Source organism: Boleophthalmus pectinirostris, unplaced genomic scaffold, assembly GCF_026225935.1.
Source record: "Boleophthalmus pectinirostris isolate CB_2022bp ecotype Guang Dong unplaced genomic scaffold, ASM2622593v1 HiC_scaffold_21, whole genome shotgun sequence".
Lineage (NCBI taxonomy): Eukaryota > Metazoa > Chordata > Actinopteri > Gobiiformes > Gobiidae > Boleophthalmus > Boleophthalmus pectinirostris.
The window spans coordinates 18474145-18501938 of record NW_026571175.1 but is presented as its reverse complement, the minus strand read 5'-3'; the positions used below and the strand labels follow the sequence as shown (position 1 = coordinate 18501938).

General features: G+C 39.6%; 2 protein-coding genes across 3 annotated transcripts in view; one reads left to right on the top strand and one right to left on the bottom strand.

The window, feature by feature from the left end:
* Positions 1-3324, top strand: part of gabbr2 (gamma-aminobutyric acid (GABA) B receptor, 2) — a 98595-nt gene extending 95271 nt beyond the window's left edge. The window contains exons 18-19 of the mRNA XM_020932900.1: positions 1900-2017; positions 3159-3324. Of these exons, the coding sequence (XP_020788559.1) occupies positions 1900-2017; positions 3159-3324 (284 nt within the window). The remainder of the gene's footprint in view (positions 1-1899; positions 2018-3158) is intronic.
* Positions 3325-9396: 6072 nt separating this feature from the next.
* Positions 9397-27055, bottom strand: elp2 (elongator acetyltransferase complex subunit 2). Of its 2 annotated transcripts, none has more exons than XM_055157035.1 (22): positions 26897-27055; positions 26664-26742; positions 26108-26178; positions 25888-26032; positions 25361-25438; positions 25056-25120; positions 24905-24974; positions 23203-23349; positions 22726-22821; positions 20822-20946; positions 16713-16844; positions 16100-16249; positions 15814-16005; positions 15647-15716; positions 15335-15430; positions 13980-14037; positions 13111-13183; positions 12501-12693; positions 10662-10780; positions 10399-10529; positions 10218-10325; positions 9397-9936 (listed from the first exon to the last, which is right to left on the bottom strand). In XM_055157035.1, exons 1-22 carry the CDS (start codon positions 27026-27028, stop codon positions 9738-9740), a joined length of 2529 nt encoding a protein of 842 aa, XP_055013010.1. In that variant the 5' UTR covers positions 27029-27055; the 3' UTR covers positions 9397-9737. The 2 variants fall into 2 exon arrangements, with proteins under 2 accessions (XP_055013010.1, XP_020788221.1); XM_020932562.2 differs by having other exon boundaries at positions 20822-20922.
* Between the last annotated feature and the right edge of the window lie 739 nt (positions 27056-27794).

The window sequence follows — 27794 nt, the reverse complement described above, 5'->3', positions numbered from 1 at the left end:
CAACGTGTTTTTTATTTAATAGAAGTACTCAGCCTAAATATGCTGGGTTTGTGTGTTAATCTCGTGTGAATGAAACAAAAACTCCAGGCGTGTTTTTGATGAGGAAACATTCTTACATAGATCAGAAAATAGATTAGTTCTGTGTGTCTACTGGTATTTAAACCATAAATAGGACAATGAATTGAGCTTCCTTTTTTAAATAACTTTCCTTTTGTTTTAAAGTTTGGCCTCTGCCTATAATCTCTAATATAAGCTTATTTTATGTGAAGCACCGAACCTCCTCGCGCCTGCCTGTCAGAATGATCATATCTGGCTCCTAACTGTATTCATTAGTATTGAGAGCAGCACTGGTCTAAATGTATTGGAGCCCGTGAATGAGTCGCTGTTATAAGGGGAGAAAAGCATGCCAACTGTGATTACACTCAAAGAAGCAACACCCACCCCCTCTCTCTCTTGCTCTCTCTCACTCTCTTTCTCTCTGTCTCTCTCTCTTTTTCTGTCTCTGTCCCTGTCTCTCTCTCGCTCTCTGTCTCTCTCTCTCTCTGTCTCGCTCTCTTTCTCTGTCTCTCTCTCTTTTCTCTTTTTCTCTGTCTGTGTCTCTGTCTCTCTCTGTCTCTCTGTCTGTCTCTCTCTCTCTCTTTCCCTGCAAGAGTTATGAATATGCACAAGCTTATGGCTTCCACTTCATCACCAGCCAATCACAGTTAAGGTGTGGTTGTTTTTGATCGGTGTCAGATGCCTTTATGAGAGGATTATTGTTACACATGATCACCGAAATTTGTAAATGTTATTAGATATGTGTCATATGTAACTAATACTGAACATTAATGCTCTACCATTTTCAGAGAGTTTATGGGACATGTGATTTGGCCATAACCCCAGTCCACATTACCACTGTGACATTTAAAATAACTGCAGAGAGAAGCACTGTTACTGCATTTTTTCTGCTTCATTACAATACAATGGTGCAAAACTGCCCCACTAGCACAGCATTTACAGCTCCCATAATAATGGAAGGCTAATGCCGGAGAAGTATTTTGTTTTGAGAAAATGTTTTCCATTATTACTTTTTGTTACTTTTTTCATCATAATCAGGATCATAATAAGGTTGAGCTTTGTTGCTATTGTCAGTGAAGTAAAATTCACTGAAACTGGGGCACACTAAAACATAGATAAGAACCTGAAATTATTTTGAAATGCATTACAGAACTGAAAAATAAAGTATCCACACTAAAATAAAATAGACTTGAAATATACCATTTCTGGACTTTTAAGGTTAATTGAGTAACATGCAAACAGCACAGTCAGATGTGAGTAATCCTGATCAGAAAGGGTTCAGATGAGTTTGCTATTTACTTGTTATTTAATAATCTTATAACTTAAAATAAATGAAAACATTTTTAAGTGTGCAGTGATGGGTGATGTGTTCAGGTTCAGATGTGCCCTATCACTGATCAGACAGAATATTAAATCTCTGAAGCAGAATTGCTTTAAAAGCATAAAAAGGGAAAAAACAGATTCCATTCTTACTCTAATGTAAGCACCAGTGTGTTAAAATAGAGCTGTGATGTCCCATGTTGCCTCAGACTGAATCAGGTCAGCTCTGGTAAATCTGGGACAACTGGAGAGAAAAGTGTTGTGGGGGAGAAAAGGGTCTTTCTATTACCCACTAGGTGTAATTCCCAAATCCCATAAGGCTGTTTACACCAGTGTGTATAACCACTATTGAACACAGTGAGGGGTTGTACAATTGCAAGTGCAGTCTTTAGGATGTGTCTCTAACTTTTGATTAGGAATTAATTTTTAAAATCAAGAATCTTCACTAATCTATGTCACAGTCTACTAGTATACATTTCTTTGAGTACATTATTGATCCCCCTGTGTTCATTCTTGCTGTAGATGGCGAGAAGTCCATCTTGAAAAACCACCTGGAGCAGAAACCCCAGGCACAGTGGGGCTCCATGGACCCATCCCGAATAAACCGAGGTCCCCTGGAAGACATCAACTCACCGGAACAGTAAGCTGCCCTCCCATTGTAACCCCTCCTCTGTGTCAGCATCCTCAGCACACCAGACACGTCACACGGACTGCACCACTCGTAGCAGCACTGAGGCGGTTGTCGTGGCAACAAGCCTGCAAAAGCATGGGCCGACCCGCTTCTCTCCCACACACATCAGCACACAGCTAACCACATGCTGTCTCTGTGGCGACGCTGGACATGAGCTACATATCTATACACAGGCATACATACTTTAGATTGATGTGTTGTCATCACAAGTAAACAATGATTGTTTGACAAACACACATCTCATCCACTTTATTCATAAGACAGTGAAGCTGAGGCATGTCAACTTTATCAATGGAGGGACATTTCCTGTATCGCTATAGCTCCTTGAATATTTTCAGACAGTTGATGAATGCACGACTCCAAATGTGCTGAAACAACAAGGGAGGAGGGATAACCACAACAGGGGTTTTGTGGGGGGTCCCATAATATTAAATTATGGACAGTAAGAATGAATGGTTTGTATAAGAAGCCAAAAGAGAATGAGGTAGACACTTGCAGAGGCTTATGTAACCAGTGATTTACAGCTCGCATTGGAAGCAGCTCTGAAAATAGACAGGGAGGAGAACAGAAGTAAAGGAACACTCAGAGTAGTTCCCATGCCGCATGAATGTTTGATCACATGGCGAGAGCAGAGATGAAGAAGCAGAACAGAGCGGAGGACGACACAAATGCAAGAAAACAAAAAGGAGACGAAGTGTAGCCAAGCCTTACTGTGTAAACTAGGACTATGTATTATAAAACACATCTGCTTCTGACTAATATACAGTTCAGCATTCATAATTTATTTGCGATTCACTTAGACCAAATTCCTCTAATAACATTTTTTTTTACATAACTGCCATTTTGTTATGTAATTTGCACAAATGGCTGCAAATGGCACCATGACTGCGGAGATGGGGTGCTAACTGTCTCACTAGGTGGAGGCTTTTTTTCTGCTAATCTGAGAAGCAGGGAGAAATGGTATAAGCCTTAGTAATGAAGCGAGCATAAGAAGGAGAAATCAGATATTGAAAAATTTATTATAATTTATTATTTAAATTATTTACTTTTGGATAGTGATATGAAATCTCTTTTCTTTGTCTATTTACAGCATACAGCGCAGACTTTCCTTACAACTGCCCATCCTGCACCACGCTTACCTACCATCCATAGGAGGGGTGGATGCCAGTTGTACAAGCCCAAACGGGAGCCCTGGTTCCAGCCCACGACACAGACACATGCCCCCCTCGTACCGGGTCATGGTCTCTGGCCTGTGAGCTTCGTTCACACCCCACCTGGCTCTTTGCGAATGAGACATGTGTGTTTATTTTTACACAGACAAGACTGATATCATCAGCATATGTGTGTTACGTCGTCTCAGAATGGAGGGACTTTGGGGAGGAAGCTTTCACTCTTGAGATCTGGCCTCTATTGCGACTTAAAACCCTTAAAGTCAGGACGGGGTGTGAGGAGGCCATGGGCGACCCTGTAGGAACTTATTCACTCCGATGTCCCCTTGTGCATCTGCTCCTCTTGCCTAAACACAAGTGAAGTCCACGCCTGCACACAGCTGATAGTGGAGCAGCAGTGGACAGGCCCTGAACAGGATGTGTAGCCTTACGGATGGAAGTGTCTCTTTTTGTTATCTGTTGTATGTACTGTATGAGCTTGCGTGATCACGTGAGCTTGTCTTCTAATGTGAGTATTTCACAGTTACAAGTGACTGGCATGGGAACATGGAATTTACAAAATCCAACAAAGGAGTATTTGCATCACGCCCTTTTCAAAGTGACTTGTGGAGACATGTAAATATCATTTTCTGACTTGATGTACTGTAACTTTGTATATGCTGTGAATGATCAGATCAATTCTATGTGCGGTACAGGTCGTAAAAACAAGAGTTTATAATCAGAGAATCAGATATATTTATGAGGGAGAAATGAAGTATACATTGGACTGCTCTGAGGCCAGGTGCTGAAAAAGTAGCTAATGAGCAGTGCAGTAACTCATTATTAAAGTCACAATACAAGAAAGGGGCCATTTTATAATGATCAAAATGCATATTGTTTTTCACTCTGCTAAACTTGCAAGTCTGGTTTTAATCGATTAGTTTACATACATTTTTGCCTTTTCATACTTGCATAATACATCTGCAGAAAGCAACAGAAGATTGCTTATGACAGAAACACTATGTAACACTACAAGGGTGTTCCACAGTTGTTCCATTTGTGTTGTAATGTGCGGCACTCTTAATATTGTTCAAAGGCAAGAGAGAATCGTCAGCGGGTGCTTGCAGTCATGCTTTATGGCTTGTTCATTGCCCCGCAGAGTGATTTGCACAGACTGTTATGATGTCCATCTGATCCAGCTAAACCAGCACAGTTAATGAGGTTCAAGGCAGAGTCTAAAAGGCACAAGACTACTATAAAACTCTAAAGTGAGGGATGTTGGAAAGGATGTAGGTCTGCCACGCCCAAATAAGGATCTAGTGGTGGACCTGAATTTCCGTGTGGTGGTGTAGGCAGTGAACACAGAGACACCCACCCACTTTCCTGTAGCTTTCTAGTGACAGTAGAGCATAAAGCACAGACACAGGGCTTTCTTCACAGATGATTGACTTGAGTGTCATGAAAAGCACTTCACACTCAACAGTGTCCATACCTCAGTTGCTATGGAAATGTACCAACTTACATTCAAACTTGGCCCAAGAAAGCAAAGTGGTCACAATTGTGGACACAATGTCATCATTTCTCTACAACTGTCCTCAGAGAAGAAAAAAAGTGAACAGGGACAGTGGACAGTCTGAAGATATTTGTTGTGACTGTGAGAAGGTTTGTTTTTCACCATTGGTGTCTTGGTTTTTAGTTTTTAAGGCGTCTCTGTGCGCTGTGCCTGTTGTCTTATACTGTAGCCTTTACAGGATCCACTGAACATACTATTAGACTGATAATGACAAACAAATGACTACATTGGCCTCACCTGTGTAAACCATATGTGTCATAGTTTTATTTTGATTCAACGCCTCAATGCATGGGACAGTATGGGGAGTCAGGGCCACTCCAGATGAGCTGGGCTTCCTCCTATGGATCAAAAGTACACTTCAGCTCAGAGGCCAGAGACCAGCAGCAGAGGTCCACCTGCTATAGGACATATCAGCCCTGCTTTAGGGGTAGGGAAACCCCGAGCACAGACCTCCAGGAGTCACCACCTCCCGCACCTTTGCCAACCAGAAGGCTACTGTCACTTATCAAATGAGACTTTGTCAAAGGTTGGCTCTTCCTTCAGGAGAGAAGGAGTCAACCACATATTTTATATAATACATTCTATGTGATTGTGTACAATTTGCTGATACCTTGGTGATGGCGTCACTGTCTGGAATATTTTGGCTTTCTTAAGATGGCATGAAATCAAATGTAAGTCACAGGGGTACTTCTGTTTTTGCGGCTGTCGTTACAAGTCCACTGCATTGTTCATCTCACCACCAGTTGTTTTTATCTTGTATTTTATTTAGCCTTTTGATCAACTTCACGTCAATGCCAAGATTCTCAGTGGACTAACATCACTACTACACAGAATGAACTATGCTACTGGATTAACAGTTCCACACTGAGGGCAATAATGTGACAGACGTAGCAGTCAGTTATAAATTGATTCACCTTACTCCTGGCATTAACCAATCCAGTCCATCCAAATGCCAAATGCAGGTCATCAGGTGTTTTATTACTGTGCCCGATATATTTTGTTCAGTTTCTGTACAGTCAATGTGGATGACTACTTTTCCAAATGCAATTGTGGTAGGTCAAGGGCTCATCATTTCTGTGAGAAAAAAGCTCCTGGTTTGTAGTTACCACAGGTGACATATACGGTGCGTATATAAGATATCTTTGTATGTGTCATCATCAGGGTTTCTGGATAACACAAAACTTATGTGTCCAAACTATGGCGTATATATTATGTGGAAGAACTCACAGATCCATACTGTTACTGTTTTGTCAGTTTGATATGTGCTTACACTTGGATTCAGTTCAACAGAGTTTCAAACTGTAATCCTATGCTTAATGCAACATGTTCAAGAGGGGCAATAACTTGTTTTATTATAACAGAAAGAGTAGAAATCTCTATATAAATAAATATATATGTATATGTAAAAGATCTTTTCATTTTTACCTAGGAAATATTTGACACATATGCCACAAGGATATTTGAAAGTCATTTTCATTTTACAGTATCTGTAACTATGTTATGTACAAATGGGGAATAAATATGGAAATTGTATAAATGAGTATCACACTTGGATCACATGAACATTTTTGAAGCCATCAGTTTTGTCATTTTGGGACAATACAAATAACATTCTTCTTTTTCTGTTTGAATGTTATGGACAGCCTTTACTTTTCACATCATTGTTAAATAAAGTGAGACTGAACCTATTGTGTTGAGGTCTGTTTTAGCGTATCATTCCTTGTATCACCTGTTTTTCATTCCATACTTTTGGCATGCTGCAAGAAACAAAAAATGGACTGCGTGGATTCAGACACAGACAAAGATAAAGACAGGTTCTTAAAGCAACACCATGTCACATTATGGAGGTTGCAAATTACTGGAAATAGAAAGTTTCAAATCAGACTTGGGACCATACTTCCTCGGATAGATTTTCTGTCGTATTGTGCAATATTAAAGCCCTCCAACAGGCAAAGTAAGAGTGAATGTTTTTCAGTGCATTCAAAACATCAAAAGTGAAAAGACATGTCTATTTTTGACTAAAAAGTTATGTGATGGGCTTTGTTGTAGACTTTGAAGGGGTAGGTCTCTAGTTGTCTGCTTCCACTTTTTTTTTTTAGGATATTATGATTTCATGCAGATCATTGTCACCTCCATATACATTTCTGTAGTAAACTCGACTGCACCTCTTTGCACATGCCAAGATAGACTTACCTCAAGTGTTTTCATTTGGTCTCTATTTAAATTGTCAGACATTAAGAAAGTTTAGAAATTTGCTTAGCTACAGGGATACAATGTGGACCACAGCCAATCTGAATATGTAATTAAAAGCATGAGATGGTGTTTTATTATTGAAATGTTGGAAGAACCCAGTGGCAAACAGGGTTTAGAAGATGGATGCGAGTTATGCAGTGGTGTAGTGTAGTGTAGGCTTTATATTCTTACTCAAATATTTACTATGTGCATGCTGAACATTATAAAGCTGTAGTTCCGTCTTTATGAACCCACACAATGGAATAAAAACACTGATCTCAAGATTGTCTATTATTATCGTTCAGCAACAATAATATGAACCTTACATTAAGGCTTTTTTTTTTTTTCATTCAGTACATTGCAGCATATATCATGTCATAAATCGTGGCAGACAGAGCAGAGCAGAAGCAGCTCTGGAGACCCCCACAGTGTAAATGCAGCATGACCTTCTCTTGTGTCTTGGTGGGATCGTGTTGTGCAAATGGAAGCCAGGTTGATTAAGTTGACCCTCATGTCACTTCATGTATGAGATGAAACTTGGATAAGAACAGAGAATGAAGAATATAGAAGCTTATAGTTAATGTGTAGAAATTTACTTTTTATTTATTTAACTAAAAGGTAGAGCAAATGAAAGTAAAAATAAAGAGTAAAATAAAATAATTGTTTTTATTTTGGTTGTTTTTATTGCACTGAAAAAAACATCAGTGACTGGGCTTGCATCTCTACAAAACTGAATCTTATTTGGCCAGGAGGAAGGTCTCCTTCTGCTTGTTTCTGTTGAGATGCTGTCCCTTTGACTATGTTATTCCAAAATATGGCATAAAACATATCTTTATCTATGGAGAATGTTCCAAATCAGACATGTCAAAATCAAGCCTAAGGGCCAAATTTGGCCCACGATATAATTATATTTGGCCTGCAAGATCATATCAAATATGTATTAGAGCTGCCCGCCAGCTACAGATAAGCTATAGAGAGATTATTTTTATTTAAAATTTTGGTATTCTTTTATATTTTGCTTATTAAATATTTATTTTAATAAGAAAAGGTTTAATATTACATATCTCGAAAGCAGAGAAAACATGCAGATGTTGTTGACATTTTTCAATAAATATTTAGTTAGGCCCACACATTGAGTTTGACACCCCTGTTCCTAAGTATGGTTTTGACTTTCTATTTCGGTGGAATCATGCAGGTTGACATGCCTCCTCCAGAACATTACACAGTGTTGCTTTAATGTATTCTAATGGCATAATAAACAAAAAACATTTCTAAAATGTACTTTTGGTGAACATTTTTTACTTTAATCATCTTGACTTACCAATAGGTCAGATTTAATTTAAATGAGTAAAAATGTGCATTTTATTATCCTAAGATTCTGGCTCTTGCACCTGGGAGATTGAAGTCTAATTATTATGATGATATGAATCCCCTTGTCTCAAACCCCATTGAAATTTCAAGTTTTCAGCTTCTGTGACTTTGTTTTATTACTTGTGCCACTGGGCCATCCCTGTGCCCATTAATTTGCAGCATTCAAGGCTTCCCAGATGTGACTCCTAATCCCTTCTCAGTACAACATTATGGTGATCTCACCTCATCAGTACGAGCAGTCAAGGACAGAGGAGAGGACGTCTGAAAGAGCATATGCTTCATGTATTAGTATTCTGCCCAGGACGCAGAGCAAAAAGCCCCACCACACAAATATGTTGATGAAAATCCCTGGTAAGGCGATCCTTCATCTTTAAATAGAAACATCAAGGCTAATGATTTGATAATTACATTACATTGTATATGATGTGAGAATAGTTGTGATATATGACTGCATTGTCCCAAATGCTCAGAGTGTTTGAAAAACAACCCTGTTCCCCTGAGGAGAGTGTGTGGCCTGGTTTGACTGATGCCTCCATACACTGATATGTGATTAGAGGATGACTTATGACTGCTACTTACAATCTCTCACAGATAAATATATGGCTGACATGTAATGACAGCACACTTGGCTGAACGTACAGTAAATCCAGCAGGCGGACTTCTCCTGTCCTTGGGGATTACGATAAGGTCCAGACTCAGGCACCAAGCAACGTGCTAAACTTTAGTAAATCTCCACAGTTCAGCTTCACTACTATGTTTTATGTCTACAGTTAGGGAGAGATATTGCAGGGGTTCTAGACTAAACCAAATGCGACACAAACAAGGTATTCAAATCTCACCATTGCATTTCACGATATATATAAGGACATTGGAAAGTAATCAGTGTTTTAAGTAACTCTATTAATAGATTTTAGATTAATAATAAGCATTTCCTGAATATGACAGCCATATTAGATGAAAAAATGTGGGAGGAAAAAAGTGGGTTTGGATGGGAAAGGGAAAGATTAAATTCATTTTTGTTTATTTTTTTAAATGTATTCCATAAAAACAATATAACTCACAGCCAGTAAATACATTTTATACATATGCTTCCCTACTTATACCATCCAATATAAATATGTTATATTAGATTATCCTTAAATGTGTCTGAAAGTGAGTAGAAAAGCAGATCAAGGTCATACAGTTTTACTCTGTTTTACTCAGTCAGAGACAGCGGAAAGTCTGTCCTATGCTGCACTGTGACTGAATTGTCTTGTGGCCGGAGCATGGTGCCAGGGAGCAGCTGTGGCTCTGTCCCACAGCTCCTCGGTGGGCGGCGTCCACGATGGTGTCAGTGTTGGCGGTGCTAAAGAGCCTGTTTGTTGACGGAAAAGATTTTGACAGAGTGGTCGGCACTGGCACTGGCGAGTTGTGCCCAGGAGCTCTCACTGTCAGTCTCTCCTCTTTTCTCTTCCTCCTGTGTGACCCCACCACTGTGGCTATGACCCGCACGGCCCGCTCTGGGCCGCCAGCGGAGCCGCTTAACCGCCAAACAATGGCTCTGTCTGTGAAAGACGGCAGTGAAGGAAAATGTCTAGGGAGGGCAACAGCTTTAGGGTCAAATAACTGCAACATCTATCAAAGACAGATTCTCGGTCAAAATGTCCCGTACAAAAATCTGCCATTTATTCATGGATTTTCACAACTATGTCACATGTTGCTGGAGCATATCAAAGCAAGTTAATGGGCTTGACCTATCCGTACTTTCATTCACACATTAATATGGCGGAGTAAAGTTACCATCCGTTATCATACAAACGCATTTGATTAATTTAGTTTAGGATACGAACTGTCCGTCTGTCCACAACAGATCCAGTCAGATCCAGGCTGCAAACCAGGAGTCCACTTGTACAAAAGGATCCTGCCACACTCCAGACCCACTGCCATCAGGTAACTGCACAGAACAGATGTATTAACAATATGTTTCTAAGACATTTAATACTTAGTTAGTAGGTATTTACATGTACCTCTTTGTAGAGCAGAACACAGGACAGAACGCTACAGCTGTGGCTGAATCACCCACATCCAGAATGGAAGAGCAGGGTTTGATGTCACATTGGGACATTGGGTCAGCCCCTATCCTGCCCCACACAATCACCTGGACAAATTACAGTAAATGATGCAAACTTTCAAAACAAGGAAACTTCAGAAATATTCCAGTTCTAATACGTTAAGTTGAACAGTTCAACTAAAAGATTACTATTTTATGAACCCTATGGACATTAGTTACCTTTTTGTCTCTACTGCATGTGGTGAAGTATGTCCCATCTGGGCTCCAGTCACATGACCAAATGATGCGGGTGTGTACAGCTGATTCTTTGGCTGTGTGTGCGCATATAGAGAATCGCTCTGCAAAAAAACCCAGCAGACAGAATGAGCCCAAGCATCAACAATAGCTTTTTCACTTTTTATCCTGATCTACACTGTGCTCTGATTATGGCATTAGGACATGAGCAGCCGCACAGAATGTGCCAATCACAAGTCAACTATAGAAAACATTCACCAGGCCCCTTCTCAGTCAGCTCTGCTTTGTGACCTGGCACTGTTCATTTTCCTTTTGAACCATCAGATAGTCACATCCCGAGTGTTTATTTGGGTGAGGCTAGCAGCTGTTACAAACACCCATAAAGGAAGAGCATAATTGTGCAAAGTGTATGCACTGCTGTGAATGTCAACTGTTTGAACATCTGACATGAGAAGGACACTCTCTCACTATTATGAAGTAGGGCCACTGCCTTGGGTGAAGTCTCAATTGACATAAACCCAGAAGATTAATCAGCTAATGTTTATATTATGATTGGAAGCTCTTGATGAACAAGGCAGGAGTCTGAAGGAAGAGACCATATGCCTGAAAAGGTAGGACATCAGCGAGACAAAGAGGAGACAACGAGGTTTGCTTGATAAGCTCTGCCTTCGTTTAACCTTCCCTGCTCTGTCAGACATGGTGTGTGTGTTTTTACAATCACCTTGAGTGAATCAGCAGACGGGACACCCCCTCCCTCCTGTGCTCTCCCCTCAAACAAACATCACCATCATTGTGCCCTATATTCAACCAATAGGAAAGCTCAAGCCTTCAGTCTTGATATAGAAGACTGATTATATGTATGCACAAATATAGTACTGTAGAGCAGTAACAAAAGATCACTGACTTTATGATGGCTATTTTATGCCAAAGTCTACCACTAGAGGACACCCAAATAGAAAAATCTGATGATTGGAGTCAATCATAGCTGTGTTGCCTGGAGACGGCACAAATAGCAAAGGACAAACTATTCAGACATACAACATAACATATATACATTTTACCATTATTAACTTTATATGCACTGTACCATTACCATTCAGCCAGCGCAGGCATTTCAGGCCAGCTATATACCAATGTGCCATCACCCATTTCAAAGCATTCACTCACACAGGGGCAGTACAGTATTTAACCTGGTTCAGGAGGCTCTTTAGGGCTGGAGCCGACAGATGATTTCTCATTCATTTGTTTTCACTGAACATGCAGCCACTGACAGCCATGACCTTCTACAAACAAATCTCCTTCTTCAGCCATTAATGTCACTGCTGCACCACTAAGCCCTGCACGTGCCACAGGTCAACCTAAACACACTCACTGTATGATATATAGACACATTTCCACTCATATCTGCAATATATAACAATAACTGTATTGTTATGGGTGTGTCTGGCGCAAGGTTATTTTTCTTCTCCACATGACACTTCATCTGTAACTAGCATGTAATAAAGCTTGAAGAGTCAGGGACAAAGTGGGTTTAAGAAAAATCCATAAATAAATATGATTTTAATTTCTTGATCAATTCTGACATGTGTGACAAAATCCTTTTCTTCTATTTAATGATTAGAAATTTGTTCCAGTGATACCAGATGGACGTGGAATTTGCTTTGGAATCCTACCTTGTTTATTAATATTTTTTTATTAATTCCAATAAAGACAACTCCATCTAAAACCTTTGGCAACTGGTCATTCTACAGTTATGAAATAATAAACATACGATATTTAAATGACATATTTATCTGACATTTGCAATGATAGGACAAGTCTTACCTCTATTTTCTGAATTGGGAGTATTGCACTTCCATAAAGACCAAGTGCGGTCACGGGAAACTGCCAATAGGAATTGAGAATCAGGAGAGAAGGACAGCTGAGTGACAGTGAGGGTGTGGTATGATAGGGCCTGCACCTGTCTCCAGCTGCCAGTGTCCCACAGTAATATGGAAGCATGCTCTGTTTTAGTGGCCTGAAAGAACAAAAACGTTTTAGGAACAAACAAGTTTTTTAAAAAAGGAAAATGTTGGAGTGTAAACATTATACAGCACTGTCAATTTTGGAACCAAAAGTAGCTTCTAGCGTCAGATTTGAGTGAAGCGGACCATTATTATTATTTATTTATTTGGATTTCTTTCTTTTTTAAGATATGGAATGAAAATTACAATATGAAACATAAAAATTTACATTTTCAAAGGGAACTCAATAAGGACAATGCCATGACTAAAGAAGACACAGCTGCTAGGCAAGTAGGGACATTGGATAGAACAGGGTGTTCTTTCAATTCATTGGTGACATTTTTGAACAACATGTACCTATTGTCTACAAAACCCTCCTGATGGATGCCCCCATTGCTCCCCCTGTGCCCAGAGGTGTGGTGGACACTGACCTTACAGGCAGAGGCCACTAGTGTTCCAGCACTGTCTGCCGCCAGACAGAACATCTCAAAGCCATGGCCGTACCTGGTGGTGACAGAGGACAACCGTCTAATGTACACACGAATTCATCAAACACAACAGGCTAGCTCTACTCGGTGTGGACAGGGCCAGTGAAGAGAGGAGGGGCTGTGAAAATTAAATCCTTCACTTCTGACAGAAAATTAACTATTCTGTTGTTCTACGGTGTCGCATGACGGCAGGCTTGCTTTGGTAGTCGTCTGACAGGTGAATATGCAGACAGAGTGTGAAATTAAAACATTGATGTATGATGACTAGTGCCTCCGCATGACTTCGATGAACAGTGATGGCGTTCCAGCAAATCATTCAGAACTTAATTACTTTTAGCTTACTGACTATCACCTGCTTGTTCTGAACTGTCAGCCGAGTGAAAACAATCGTGGAGCTGAAGTGCTGCCTCATCTGGATGATTTTAAGCACTGCAATGACTTAGAAGCATGGCAAGTAGGGAAAATTCACTCCAGTGTGAAAATGTAAAAAGGCTATTAACAAAGATACCTTAAAAATCTGTTGCATCTTGATATGTTAGGAGGGAATGGTAATGGAACAATAATTCATCTTCCCGCCCTTGTTAACTAATGTTTAACTACTAAGGTTTTTGCAGCTCAATGGAGAAGAAGATATATTTAAAGTATTTAGCCCTAAGATAGTGGGAGTCTGTCAGTAGCCACCAAGGCTGTCAGATGTCATAAACTCCCTAGTGCAAAAAGATAGTTACATCTTATTGAAAGGAAATTCTATGCTCTGTCTGTGTTCTGTTTTTGAATTTTTAGAACCTGTTAGACCTCCCCAGTGTACTTACAGTTTCTGAACCTCTGGCCACAGTGTGTTCTGAAGAAGATGGTCCTCTGGAGGAGGCTCTGTACACATAGATCCCAAAATCATTGCATACCCAAAATATTTGTATATATCTCTGGTACAAATTCTACTGGCTTCCAATTTATAAAATGAGGATTACACCAAGTGGCTATTACAATTTACCCCTTTTTAAAATCCATGTTCTCTTAAGCCATAGAGCAGCAGATAAAACCTGGAGTGTGCATGTGATAGGCATACGAGCGAGGAAGCACACACACAGTGTGACACACACAGTGTGACATGCACAGTGATAGCCTCCAGACAACGTCCTCTCACATTCACGTCCAGATTCTTGCAGTGTTTGCTGCCACGACATTCTCAGCGCACTTTTTCTGCTAAAAAGATTTTTGGAACAACTGCAGTTTCTGGGATTTTTCACAATTTACAGCTTTGAGTGGAGTCAGATGGGCAAAGCAACCATGTACACAATTTTCATCTTGTATAATGTAACAGCTATATGTTATAGGCCAGTGGCCTCCAATAATGCTTAATTAAGTCTTTTAGCCTCAAGAAGCAAATCAGAAAAGTAAAATGCATTGTTAACAACAAGCTCTGCACTTGACTGCACTCCACGCAGCCCAGGGTCATAGATACTTCAACTTTGCAATCACCTAAGCTGCTTTCCAATTAGCATTGCAGATTAAGGAGTGGCTTCAATCATGTTGATGACAGCCTCTATCGCCCAGGGGTTTTAAAATGGTCTGCTGCATTGTCTTCACTTTTGTTCATACTATCACACATTCTGCAGCAAGTAGAAGCCAGATGAACCCACTGTTAACGTTGACAATAGACTCGAAAAACTGCGATCCCATGACTATAGCCAGGAGGGCTAACCACTCACTGCTGTGCACATAACTTACAGTTGAGCAAAAAGAAATATCCCAGCATCTGGAATTTTAAGTTACATTTAACAGATGTTTCTATGCAATCCAAGGTCATTCAACTTTGCATTTGTAGACCACCACTTTACATCATATCATTACAAATATGTTTTGTTATAACTTGCTAATATTCATAATCTCTGCCCTTCCCCCACTCTCTTCTGCTTGCGAGTCCACTGGCCCAAAGCAGACCTGAGGCTACAGTCACCCATCGGGACAATACACAGGCACAAGTACAACTGTCCCTTTGGCTCCAGATCATTGTGTCTTATGGGTGTCCAGTCAGGGACAGGCAGACATGAGCTCCCGTCAATGCCAAGAATATGAATCATAGTTTAACTGTAGAGCAAGGCAGCAGTCTAACAAGACAGGAGAGGTTTAAATAAGGTCATGTGGAACAGAGGGGCATTTTCACTACCTGTCATGTTGAGCGGGTGGAAGTACGACTCCTGATATTGATCAGACACTCTGTTGAACTTATCCTTGTCCTCATCACTTTTCTGCACAAGGTCACCTGCAAGTTAAAAGTATTAGAGAAAAGAAGAAAATGTTATTTAAAAAAAAAAAAAACAATTGTAAACGCATTCTTAAATCCTCATCGTTATGAAACCTCCCATATGAAATTCAGAAACCTTACTTTTCAGTTATTTTTCCAATATACTAACAAATAAACCAAGGACTAATAAAGAAGCAACGATGTAAAAAGATGCAGAGCTGACTAAGACTTCACTTTGAAAAACAGCCTTGTTAGACAAGCCCAAGGCAGGTGTACTTGCTCCTTCTGGGAGGTTGGCAGCATCCTGGAAAAAACAGTGTGAAGTAACAAATTAAATTAGAAACTCTTGTAAGTATTTTGTGGAGACAAAATGGATGATTCACTAGGAGAAGTCCACTTACACCAGTCAGGAGTAGATTTTCTCTACAGATTCCAGAGATATTGGCAAAGTTTTCCACAAAATTCCGTGGAGCTTGAAAAACTCTTAAGACCTTCTCATCAGCCCCAGAGACAAACTGGAACCTACCAACCATGGCCAAGCACTGCATGTCATAGCCATGTATTTGAGGCCTGGAGATTTCATGCCAAGTCAACTAGAAAAATACAGTGAAGTCACTATTGTGAAAGAAAAGTCTTTACTGCATTTAACATGTTTATATTCTGCATGAAGGACAGATGTAAAAATACCTGTTTGCTGTCTTGCTTCCTCCATGGTGTGAAGAGTCTAGTGGTTTGGTCAGACCCTACACTGATGATGAACTCCCCCTCAGGGTCCCAGCTTAAGTCTTGGACTGCATTAAAATGACCAGATATAACGACTGCAGGTCTCCACTCACCCTGTACACACAGCATTCCAAGAATTTACTGTTAGAAGTCCTTAAGAAATTCTTTATTTGAAGAACATATTAATTGAAGAATTACATGTCATTGTCTCTATGGGTGCATTCATATTTGCACAATCGCTACATAAAAATTAGGACTAACCTGAGATTAAACCTGGAACTAAACCAGGACTAGACCAGGACTATCCCAGGACTAGAAGGGAACCAAATGATATTTGACTTTAGGACATAAGCTGATCCCAAACCAGAACAAGAAGAACCCTTAAAAATTTTCAACAAAAACATTTAAAATGAAAGGCAGACTAGAAATCTGTTTTAATCACATTTGTCACTAGCACTTAATTAGTTTGACAAGCCCTGGGTGTACTGCCAGTCTCATTAAAAAGTTTAGAATTTCAGTTTCAAATTTCATCAGGAATGTTCCACAACATAAGCATCAATTTGATTTTGACAGTCACCTCGTCCCCTTGGTCTTTACACCAGAGATGCAGAGCTCCGTGGAAAGCATGAGCCATGATCATGGAACCATCCGGACTCATTTGGCAGCCGAAGAAACCCAATGTGTTTCCACCAACCTCTCCAACACGCACCTGGTGTGAAAAACACAAAAACATAAAGATCAGATGTACAGAGAAAATTCACTTATGGCTAAGAACCATCAAATTTATTAAGTTAAATGATCAAGTCAATTGGTCTCTTATGTAAACAGGAATTTATAGAAATAACAAAAACAACCCTGATATACAATTCTAGCAGCTTTCATAAAATCATGAAAATTAGACTGACAATTGAAATGAGAAATTACACAAAATGACTTCTATTTGAGCAAAGCAACGTCACATTTTTCGCCCAAAATATAATTTCGACACAGTGCTTGGGCCTCATACTAAACAACTAATCACAAAAATGGAAATGCACGAGAAAACAAAAGGATTTACATAAATTGGATTTGGCCGAGAGCTTGTGACCTTCCTTGTGTCCCCAAACAGATCATAGACAGTGTGAAGGCTGTGTGAGGAGGAGACCACACTGTATTCACAATCCAATTTGACAAAGCACACAATTTGTGTCAGGTGAAGAAAAAAAGAAGAGAAAAAAATTGTTCTTTGGTTCTTTGGCACCTGTCCAATTCTTCCTTTTGTGTTTTGGGGCAATTATTGAATTTAGTGGTCTAGACCATCACCTACCATTTAACTTAAATGCTGGCACCAATTACACAGACACACAAAGTAATCTTGGCCTCACAATGTTTAACTTTTCCTTCTAAGAAACCCACAATCCGTTTTTTTTGTTTTTTTTTTAAATATATGTATATATAAAAGATGGCACTATATATGTAATACACGTACTTCATATTTCATTGTCCACCTAATTTTTATTAGAAAAAAATCCCAAAGAAAAGAAACTAAAAATAAATTAGCAAACGTTATAAACACTGTATTGTGTCAATGCATAACAAATTGAATTCTATGCAGGATTAGAGGCTTAGACCAAAATAACAAAAAGGACGGAAAACAAATTAATCAAAATGTTAGAAATTTAATCTTCAAACAAATGGTGTGTTTATTACAGTAGAAGCCCATTTCGTTAATTGTATCCATGTTGATCATAAGAATGTTTTATTTTAAGCAACCAACATTTCAGGTAATTTAAGGGAAAAGACATGGCCTTACAACCTGTTTCAACTACAGAAAAACTTTCAAAGCATGGTTCAGCATCCATGTGCACGTAACATGTTTACTTTTTCCACCTAATTTTGTTGACTTGAGAGACAGGAGGCTAAGGATTGGTTTCAGTAACATGCTGCAGTGAATGTCAAATATAAAGGCATAGAGTTATACACAAGGCAAACCGGTCGATGCCTCAGCAGAACGTCTACTGTACATGGCAGTCTATAGTGTTGTCTTAAATCATTTGGCCCTTTTATAAGGAGGCTGCCCTGGTCATCACTGACCTTCAAAATAATGCCTGTCTGCGGTCCGCAACATAGCACAACTAATGACAGCAATAAAGCCAACCCTCCGCATAGAATGGCACCATCCCACACAAACAGCGGACGAGTTAAACAGACAAGTAAAACACATACTGAGCAATGGAGAGAGAACAAGATGCAACATTAAGCAGATCGATTTTTAAATTCTTCGACTAACAGGATGCTGTAAATCACACAAAAAAATGCACAGCCGTCATTTGTCATGTTTATGAGAGGGGAACAATATGGGTCTTATCGGCACCAGAGGGAGAGTGAGGGGGAGGGACACAACAAGGACACAGAAGGAACAGAGTCATATATCTGTGCAGACAGATATTGTATGTGGACCAGACAAGACCAGCAAAGCACACTGTGGTACATGGACCCAGTAATGGAAGAAGACAGAGCATGAAAATAAATGCAGGCATGATTTCACGTTGTTGTCAAATTATTAATAAAGTAGGCTATGCATAAAATACAATTATTTAGTAGAAAGACTGTGCTTAACATAAAATTGTAAACACTTTCAAGTTTTTTAATATTCTGAGTGACATTAACTTTTTTCCTTTATGAAATACTTTCAATTGTCATTGTCAAAAAATGTAAGGTTTTGAAAGTATTAACTCAAGAGTTTTAGTTTTAGGTTGTTCGAGCCCTTGATTAAACCAGTTATATACTTATACTCTATGTATTTAAGTAATGATTAATGGGCATCTTTCTATGAGCTGTAACTTGTAGAGTGCTCGCGAGACTCTCTGAAAATAGGTCCTTCTCTCGCAGGCCAGCACACAAACCCAGACTGACGATCCCTGCAGGCGCTGTGGTGGCCTGCTGTGGTCAGTCGGAGATGTTAATTACCAGTGTGTCTCGTTAGTAAGATGTGCTTTACGCAGCGGTGGGCCCTAGCCAACCCACTGCTAACCCCGCTCGCCATTAAATCTCACCAATTACTCTAATCAGCATGACGATGTGGAGCAGTTCTTTGTAAAGATTGTCTAATTAAGAAGACACACATGGCTGGGCGTTTACCGATACAAGATGTGATCTGCCAAAATGTTTGATGCCCTGGGAAAAGAGCTTTTGAGAGGTTATAAAAGAATACACAAAAATAGTGGGCCCTGTAAAAACAGTGACCATTGACCCAACAACATCTTGGTTAGAGAGGTAATTTTCAGCATTAAATGTCAGGAAAGGGTCATAAAAGTTTAGTAATGAGGTATCCAATAAATGTATAAATTACATAAATGTGGCTCCAAAAGACTTTCAATATCTGACAGTAACATTAAAACAACCCTAACCCTAAATACACTGCAGTAGGGATGTAAAAGAAAAATATATATATACCCTGATATTTGATACTAAAGCTAGAGGGTAGGTATCAATATAAAAAGTTACAGAATGCTATATATATATATATATATATATATATATATATATATATATATATATATATATATATATATATATATATTGCTATATATATCATTTAAAAAGGCTCTTCAGGAGGAGCATAAACAGAGGAGAAGTGAATGTAGAGGCTCATGTATCATGCACTTTCACGATCAACTAAAGGTTATTCCAGGTGGGTGTGGGGCCAGGGATATTTTTTATTTATGGCCATAGGCTTTGAGATAAAAAAAAAAAAAAAGAGATTCACCGTGGCAGAGTTGATTTCAGCTTTTCTTCATACAAAGTGACCACCATCTCTGTCTAATCACACAGAAGTGAATAATAAGTGGCTCTAGGCTCTAATCATAGCTCCTTTGTTAGCAGGAGGACAAGAGGATGGAGAACTGCTTCTGAAGATGTGAACGACAAGATCAAAGGCGCCAAAAGCATCTGATCGAACCTCCATCTTCCTCAACACCTCTGAGTGTGATTGCAAGGGGAGCGACTGGCAAAAGCAACATTTATGTGAGAGTTTCCGAGGCATAACAGCGTCATGTTTTATCGCATGTACGACACTTATGTATGTGTAAGGTAATTCAAGGTACTGTGAAATCTCAGGAGAATTTGCAAAAGGTAAAAATAAATGAATTAAAAAGCTGGGGCAGATGGGCAGAAAACCACTTCTTCACCAACCACACTTGTGTTAAATTTAGCCCCCGTTCTGGCACAACAGCAGCTGTTAGGCTCACAGAAATGAGGTGGCGTGTACAAGACGCAAGGCATCAAAGAGGAAAAATATCAGAGAGAATTTAGGGCTGAGTGCGTGGGGTGAAGCAGATAGACAGATCAAGGATGAGGAAAGCAGGAAGGCGGTGAGGAGGCTATGACATGTCTTCTGTTGGGCGTGTTAAGGAATGGGCCATAAAACAGGGGTTCGGTATGCAGAGTGAAGGGGGCGGGGGGAGGGATCGTCTAAACTCCACAGGGCAGCGCCTCTTCATTGCTGTCTATCACCTCTGTTCCTGACACCTCAATATCAGACCAAACAAGGAGCGATGATGGTACACACTGACAGGGGGGGACTGACTCGGGATCAGCCAGTTTCAGCCAGTTTGAGTTTTACTGTATAAAAGGTGAAAAGGAAGTGCATGGGTGCGTATAGATGTGTGTGTGTGTATGCCCCAAAGTTCTTTGTATTCCACTGACCTGCTCCACCCAGACTCCAGATCCCTCCTCAGGCACCCACAAAATCATGGTCTTATCCATAGAAGCTGAGAGCAGACTGAGAGGCTGCTGTTGCTCACCATCTGCAATAACAGACGAAATATGACCTAACATACAAAGTATAGACCATTAACATTTTATTATATAAGAAAAGAATACAACATTTATACCATACTCCATACAACTGTAAAATAACTCACCCTTATGTAACAGATAACCCTATGTCATGTCAATCACAACTTCATCTTTGCACTGTTTCTCCTTACCCGGCTCTTGTATATAGCTGATACATATACCATGTATTACTATATTTTATTTTTACTTGTACACATACACTTGTATAGTTATGCCATATTTGACACCAGTATCTTGCTATTTTTGCTACTTATTTTGAATTCATTACCATTTATATTTTTGCTCTTTGTTATTATATTTATTGAGATGTGTGAGTCACTGAGTCCAAATAATTTCCCTTGTAAATCAATAAAAGTCCAAATCTTATACAAGAACCCTTTTATTTGTATTACTACAAAGAAGAAACGGCAATAATGCAGGGGACCAGTGAGAACAAAGCGTTTACACAACACACAGTAACATGGGAAAATACTGTATCTATAAATATAACATATCAAGATTAACAGACTAGTGTGCAGTGACAACATATTCCATAGATCTTGTCACAGAAATAGACTTTTGACTTCTTGGGTCGTATCTTGCCCCAAGTCTTAGCGCAAAGCGCAAGTGGGCATGTCCAGGTGGGGCTGTACTTCGCTGCTGGAGGCTAGAGTGGGACAGTACAAGTACGTATATGGTGACGGCCTCTGAACCAATCTGTGATCACTGTGGCATTTAAAAGCACTTCCTGTGTAGGTAATGTCTCCAATCTTTGCCTCATTATCAGACAGCAAAGCAGAGTGTGGGGAAAAGTTATATATGTGACAATAAAACAGCTCCAGAGCCCTGCAATGCAAGTACACACTGGCAGAGACACCAGGAATATAGAATTTTGTATGGGAAATGACAGAACTGACTGGATTTGTGTTCCGAACACTCCGCGCACACACATCAACCTTTTATGGTTAACTCTGCATTCATTTAAGACCAGTGTCTGTCTCATGTGCTCCCATCCCACAGCAGACCCGTTCCTTTCTCGCTGAGGTACAAGTGTCCACCTCTGCTGCCGCTGACTGCTCATATTCTCGTCTCTCGGGTCCACTGCATTTGGTCCCACACAGGTGGAAGTCTCGTGCATTATGGAATAAGTTTATTGTCGTATAAATGTTTCTGATGTTACGCACAGATATGAGATGTGTGTCTGCTCCGCTGTCACAGCCCTGAGCTGTCAGTGAATGCGTGCGCAGAGTCTGGCTGAGAGAATATGAGTAAATCGACATCGCAGCATTAGGACCACAGACAGGGTAAGAAAACACACTTTAGGACAGCGCTGTAAACTGCCTCATTTGGATGAGCAGCTTTTGTACAGCTCCAGATCAAACCAAACTATAGAGCAGAGCTGAGCCGATACAGAGAGCGGGTGAGGGGCTGTGCTCTGCTGCGGGAGGGCATCCGGACGACTCCCACACAGCACATGAACATGTTATGAATGTTAAGCATTTATCATCCTAATATATTTCCAAATAAAAGAAGCCTTGAGCATGTCACATGTTGTTTTTCAGTGAACTCCTTTGATATTTATTTTTATGATTCTGGCAATTCACTGAACACATCACACCATGCCCTCAGTCCGCTCCGCTCCACCTGATATTCAGGCACAGCACACCTCCTGTTTAGAACTCCACGCCCCACACTTGCGCCAGCACTGAGACTGTGGGGCAAGATACGGCCCCTTGTGTTTGAATTTAAATTAAATAGTGTGAATGTGGTACCTCGGTAGAATGGAGGATGCCAATGAACTCCATAAACCCAGTTCTCATGACCGGCCAGTACAGTCTCAAGAGACACAGCAAACTTTAAGGAAATATCTGTAGGAGGAAAACCATTTTGGTCACACATGACAACGATGCATTATTTACATAAAAATATAGTGGATGGGGTATGCGTTACTTTATTTTAGTTTGAGACAGATATATGCGTGGCAATGAAAAATGAATAGGGTAAGGTCAAGGCAAGGTTAAGGTATACTAATACTTAACACACAGACATATCTCCATATCTTGATCTAGACTTGGTAAGGACTACAGTGGCTGGAGGATTATTTCTATGGGGCAAGTTTTAGGTTGATGGACGATGGACATAAAACAGTGGATACAATGCTCCAAATATTTAGCATTATTTTCTGCTCCTAAACACTGGGCTAATTGTCACATATTTCATACATAGTTGTGTTGGAGAAGAGCACTCACCATTCTTAGTCACTTCAAAAATGTCCTCTTTCATTTTGATGATGGTGGAATCATCGTCTGTGTGGGCGTCCGTCCCAGACTTGGCACAGAGCCTCCACACTCTGATGAGACAGTCCTGTGAACAGCTGGCTAATAACAGCTCCCCACCTGAACCAAAACAAAAGAGGCTCAATATGTCACACTAGTAAGATGCTAACAGTGACAACTTGTAAATCGCAAAGTATAAAGCACAAGGCAAAATACTCTGACTTTCTTATTTTCAACATATTTTCAACATCCATTAAATGTTGAGAGGAGAATGTAGAATATCATTGAGTGTTAACTGTGACACTGGTGATAGCAGTGAAGATTTGTTTCTATACTTGCTTTTAAGAATATTAAAAAGTCACTGTATTTATCTCAGGAATTACACCACTCAAGGCATAACATTATAAGAATTTACAATGCAATATTAGGCAGTAATTTTGTCTCCAAATTTGTGCCTCTTTACAAATGGTTCAGTGATCAATATGATGAACCAAAGATGGTCCAAAATACTATATACTGGTTAGAGAAGGAAGCTGTCCAGCAAACTTAGGTGCAGCATGTTAGTCGAGTGGGTACACAGAGCTATTAAACCCAAGAGGTCATAATCTTATGTCTGGTTTGTAAATATAAAAAGGTCAAACTGTATCAAATTATTTACATTTTGTTAATTACAGCTTATTGTTTTACAGCCAGCTGTTGGAAATATTGCGTGAAAGCCAATATAATTTCATAATTTTAAGTAGTACGACCACCACCTGCTTCTAAAATGACTTTGAAAACAGAAAAAAGAAAAAATAACAGAAAATAGCAATGGGCTGTGTGCTATGCAACAGCTTTGATGAACCATGCTATAGTGTTCCAATTTGCCATCTGCAGACACAAAAGAACAGTGTGATTTGTTTAAGTATTGTCACTGTGGAGAGATGAATCTATCACTAGTGGGACTTTTCATGTAAACAAGTGTGTCTCTCTGTTTTGCTTGTGGATTAGCAGTGTGGAGTGGGCCCTGGATTGAAAGTGGGTAGAGACACTGATGGAGATGGCTGTTTAAGGAGATGAAACAGCTTTTACGATTCCAGCATTAATGCAGAGCAGTAATGAAGTGCACTTGAAGAAAGGTGCACAATTACACAGGCTAAACGCTTACATCAGTAATTACTGTGTAAAATCTGGCCAGCCCAACAGAACTGAGCCTTCATACTGCATTTAAATTTATTTTTTACATATGGAGGACTTTCTTAGTCATGCACTCTGTACTCCAAAAAAGAGGGACATACAAAGAAAAATGAACATACACTACAAATGGTAGGAACAGGACAAGGTCTTGTGCCGCAGGATTCTGCACATATATGGAAAATAATTGTATTATGTGTTATGTTCTGGATTGCACAAAAAAGCGTTAACCCTAATAAATGACTTCTCCTAAGAAGCAGTAGTTCCAAAAAGCAGTGCTATACTAATATTAAAAATATAAAATTGTGAACTGAACCATACCAATTATCTATTAAAACAATGTCCATAGTTGGGTCTATGTAGACCCAATCTTATGTCTTGTGGAAATTGTGTCCCATCCCTAACAGTTAGTCTTGCATGCATATTCAGATGATATGGTTACACAAGGTTAAGTGCAGAATGTTTGTAAAAGCCTCTTGATGATAATTCCAAATGCTCTTACCTATAGAGGCCCATGCTAGGCCACGAACCCAGTCTTCATGTCCTTGCAAGGTCAAGGCCTTTTGGAGTTCCTTAAAGCGTTGCAGTTTTTGATGTCAGTGACAGTTTTGGCACAGAATAATAATGATCAGTACCAAGTTCCAAGTGCTTACTTTTCCATGGTTGAGTACAAACAGATGAACCCTAGAGTCATCACCACCACAAGCCAGGATGGGAACTGTAAAAAATGGCATGTCAAGAGCTGCATATTAACATCATAGTAGAGGTTCATAAACAGGACTGAGGGAGAGGCGCACCATCAAAATGACATAAGCTAAAGTAGAGGGGCAATGTGACATAAGTCATTTGAAATGCAGAGTGGATTTGAATATGACACTCAGTTAAGCAGCGAGGCAGGGATGACATGAGAGGAGGAGATGTGGAACGCTGCGTCTGTGCATGGACATCTTTAGCTTACCTCCGCTGCCAGGCAACAGCGCCAGAGACACATCCATCATGAAGCCACTGCCAAACGATAAGGTATGGAGGCACTCAGCTAAAGAAAGAAAAGCACAAGGGAATAGCACCTCACATCATGTCCACATAATGCTACATGAATGAATAATATCTACGATTACACCGTAAAAGACATGTTATCCCTATACTCTAAGCAAACCTTCTGAGGGCATTAAATTTATGATACAATACAACCATACCTTTGTAATATAGCATATAAAAAGGCATACATAATATGCTGCTACTTAAAATTTAGGACTGATTTGAACTGCTCTGCAAAAACTGAAATATGAGAATAAATAAGACACATGCTGTTCTACTCAGCAGCCACTAGATGGTGTATAGCCTATACTATACATGGTACCATACAACTATATACTAGACAGCACTGATTTTATATGTATATTAACTCTGATGGATGTCTTTGGTAAAAGTATGTTCACACAGACAACAAATAATAACAATGATCATTGGTACAATGCCTCTTACTATTCTTGTCTCCACTGTAGAGCCACAGACGGACGGTGAAGTCTGAGGCTGAAGAGGCCACCAGGATCTGAGTTTCATGCAGGTATATCCCATCCACAGACGAAACAGGAGCAGTGTGGCCAATACACTCCACAGATCGAATGAACTACAAACAGTAATCATTGTTTACATAAAAATAAATAAATAAAATAAAAGTTTTTTAGTAAAGAGGATATCTTACACTGTCATTTTGTGCTTCCCAAACAAAGAGTCGATTGTCTGACCCTGCAGAAACCAAGTGACGTTCTATGCCTGATCAGAACAAAACAGTAAAAATAAAAATATGCTACAAGCTAGGCATTACACTTATACAAAAACAATATTTTGCGAAATACAGCCATTTATTAGGCTAAAATTAAACTAAAAATAGATGGAAGACAGTAGAATAGAATAGACCCAATTGATTACTTTGTGATAGCCCTTCTATTGTTTCCGTAGTAGCCAAACTACAAAGTATTTTCATTGAAACTGAGCTATTTAATCCAAAAAGAAACCCAATTAAATTAGATCCTAAATATATGTGCCAAAGTAATAATAAAATAATAATAAAAAGAAGACATATTATTCCACAGAAACGCTGCATGGTGATGTCCGTCAGTTTATTGTTTACATATTGTTGATGACTAGTCTGGACTCTCCAATGGCCATAACGGAAGTTCATCCCAGGCTCGCCATAATCTGTGTCCAATGCATAGATGGTCCAATAAAACAAAAGAGCATTCATCACTGACACTTACCACAGTCAGGTCTGTGAATCCACTGCACTGCATTCACTCTGCCTGTGTGTCCGTTCAGCAAAGCGACAACTGTTCTCTCCTGGGGCAAAGAAAATGTGAGATAATTTGGTAAGTAATGCAGACGAGAAAGCGAGTTTAAAAGAAAGGATTTGGGGAAATGCAATGTATATATCGAGAGCTGTATCAGCCGCTCATATAACTGACAGCTGCAGTCGAACCAAGACATGTCGTACCTGGGGATTATACAGAGCCACTGAATTACATGTCCCAAATGCTATAGTCCCCCCACGGCTCCAAGAAACCGCATTAGGAGTCCTGTTTGCACAACAAGCTACATGACATGTTTCAAACACGGGCGGCGCCATGTTAAAGGCAGGGCGGTGCTGCAGCAAATCGGGCTGTGGTTGAAAGAAAACTGTGACAGTAGTTCCGATGTAAAAAAATTCATGTATTTTATAGAACCTCAGGCCTAAGTATTTTCTTCCAAAAATAAATATACACCATTATGCATTTGTATCCCTAATTAAAATAAGAAATATTCTTGAATGTGCTTTATCGAGAGCTGAACTATTGTGCAATGTTTAGAAATTCCACTAGAGAGTGTTATTTGACCATAAATCTACAGCTAAGTCTTCTGTCTACTAGAGCGATCTAAGCATAATATATTAAATCCATACATGATGAGCGTTGAAAATAAGAATGTAATGTAATAAGGAAATAAATTAAAAAATGCAAATGTAGATCTTCTCTAAGGCAATCTTTTATAGCTTAACCATTCATAAAAATGCATATCAAGTAGTAGTAGGGGCTGTTTTATGTATAAATATAAAATATAAAAGTATAATAAAAGTATAAAAGATGATTAAAAGATGAGTAGTGACTCTATAGTGCAGTTCTTTGATGAGAGTGGCAGCACACACACTGCTGTGTCACTGTGTATTATGCCCTTGTGGAGTGGTGAATGGAGGTGACTGGTCGCAGCTGAACTAGCTGCCAGCCACTGCCTGATGTTTAAAAAAAGCCTTCGGGTCACTTGGATTTTAAAAGTTGACAACACAGTTTTGTCATAAAGACTTTCAAGCCGCCAGTTGATTTGAACTGGGAAGAAGTGGGGAATGCATCTGTGAACTC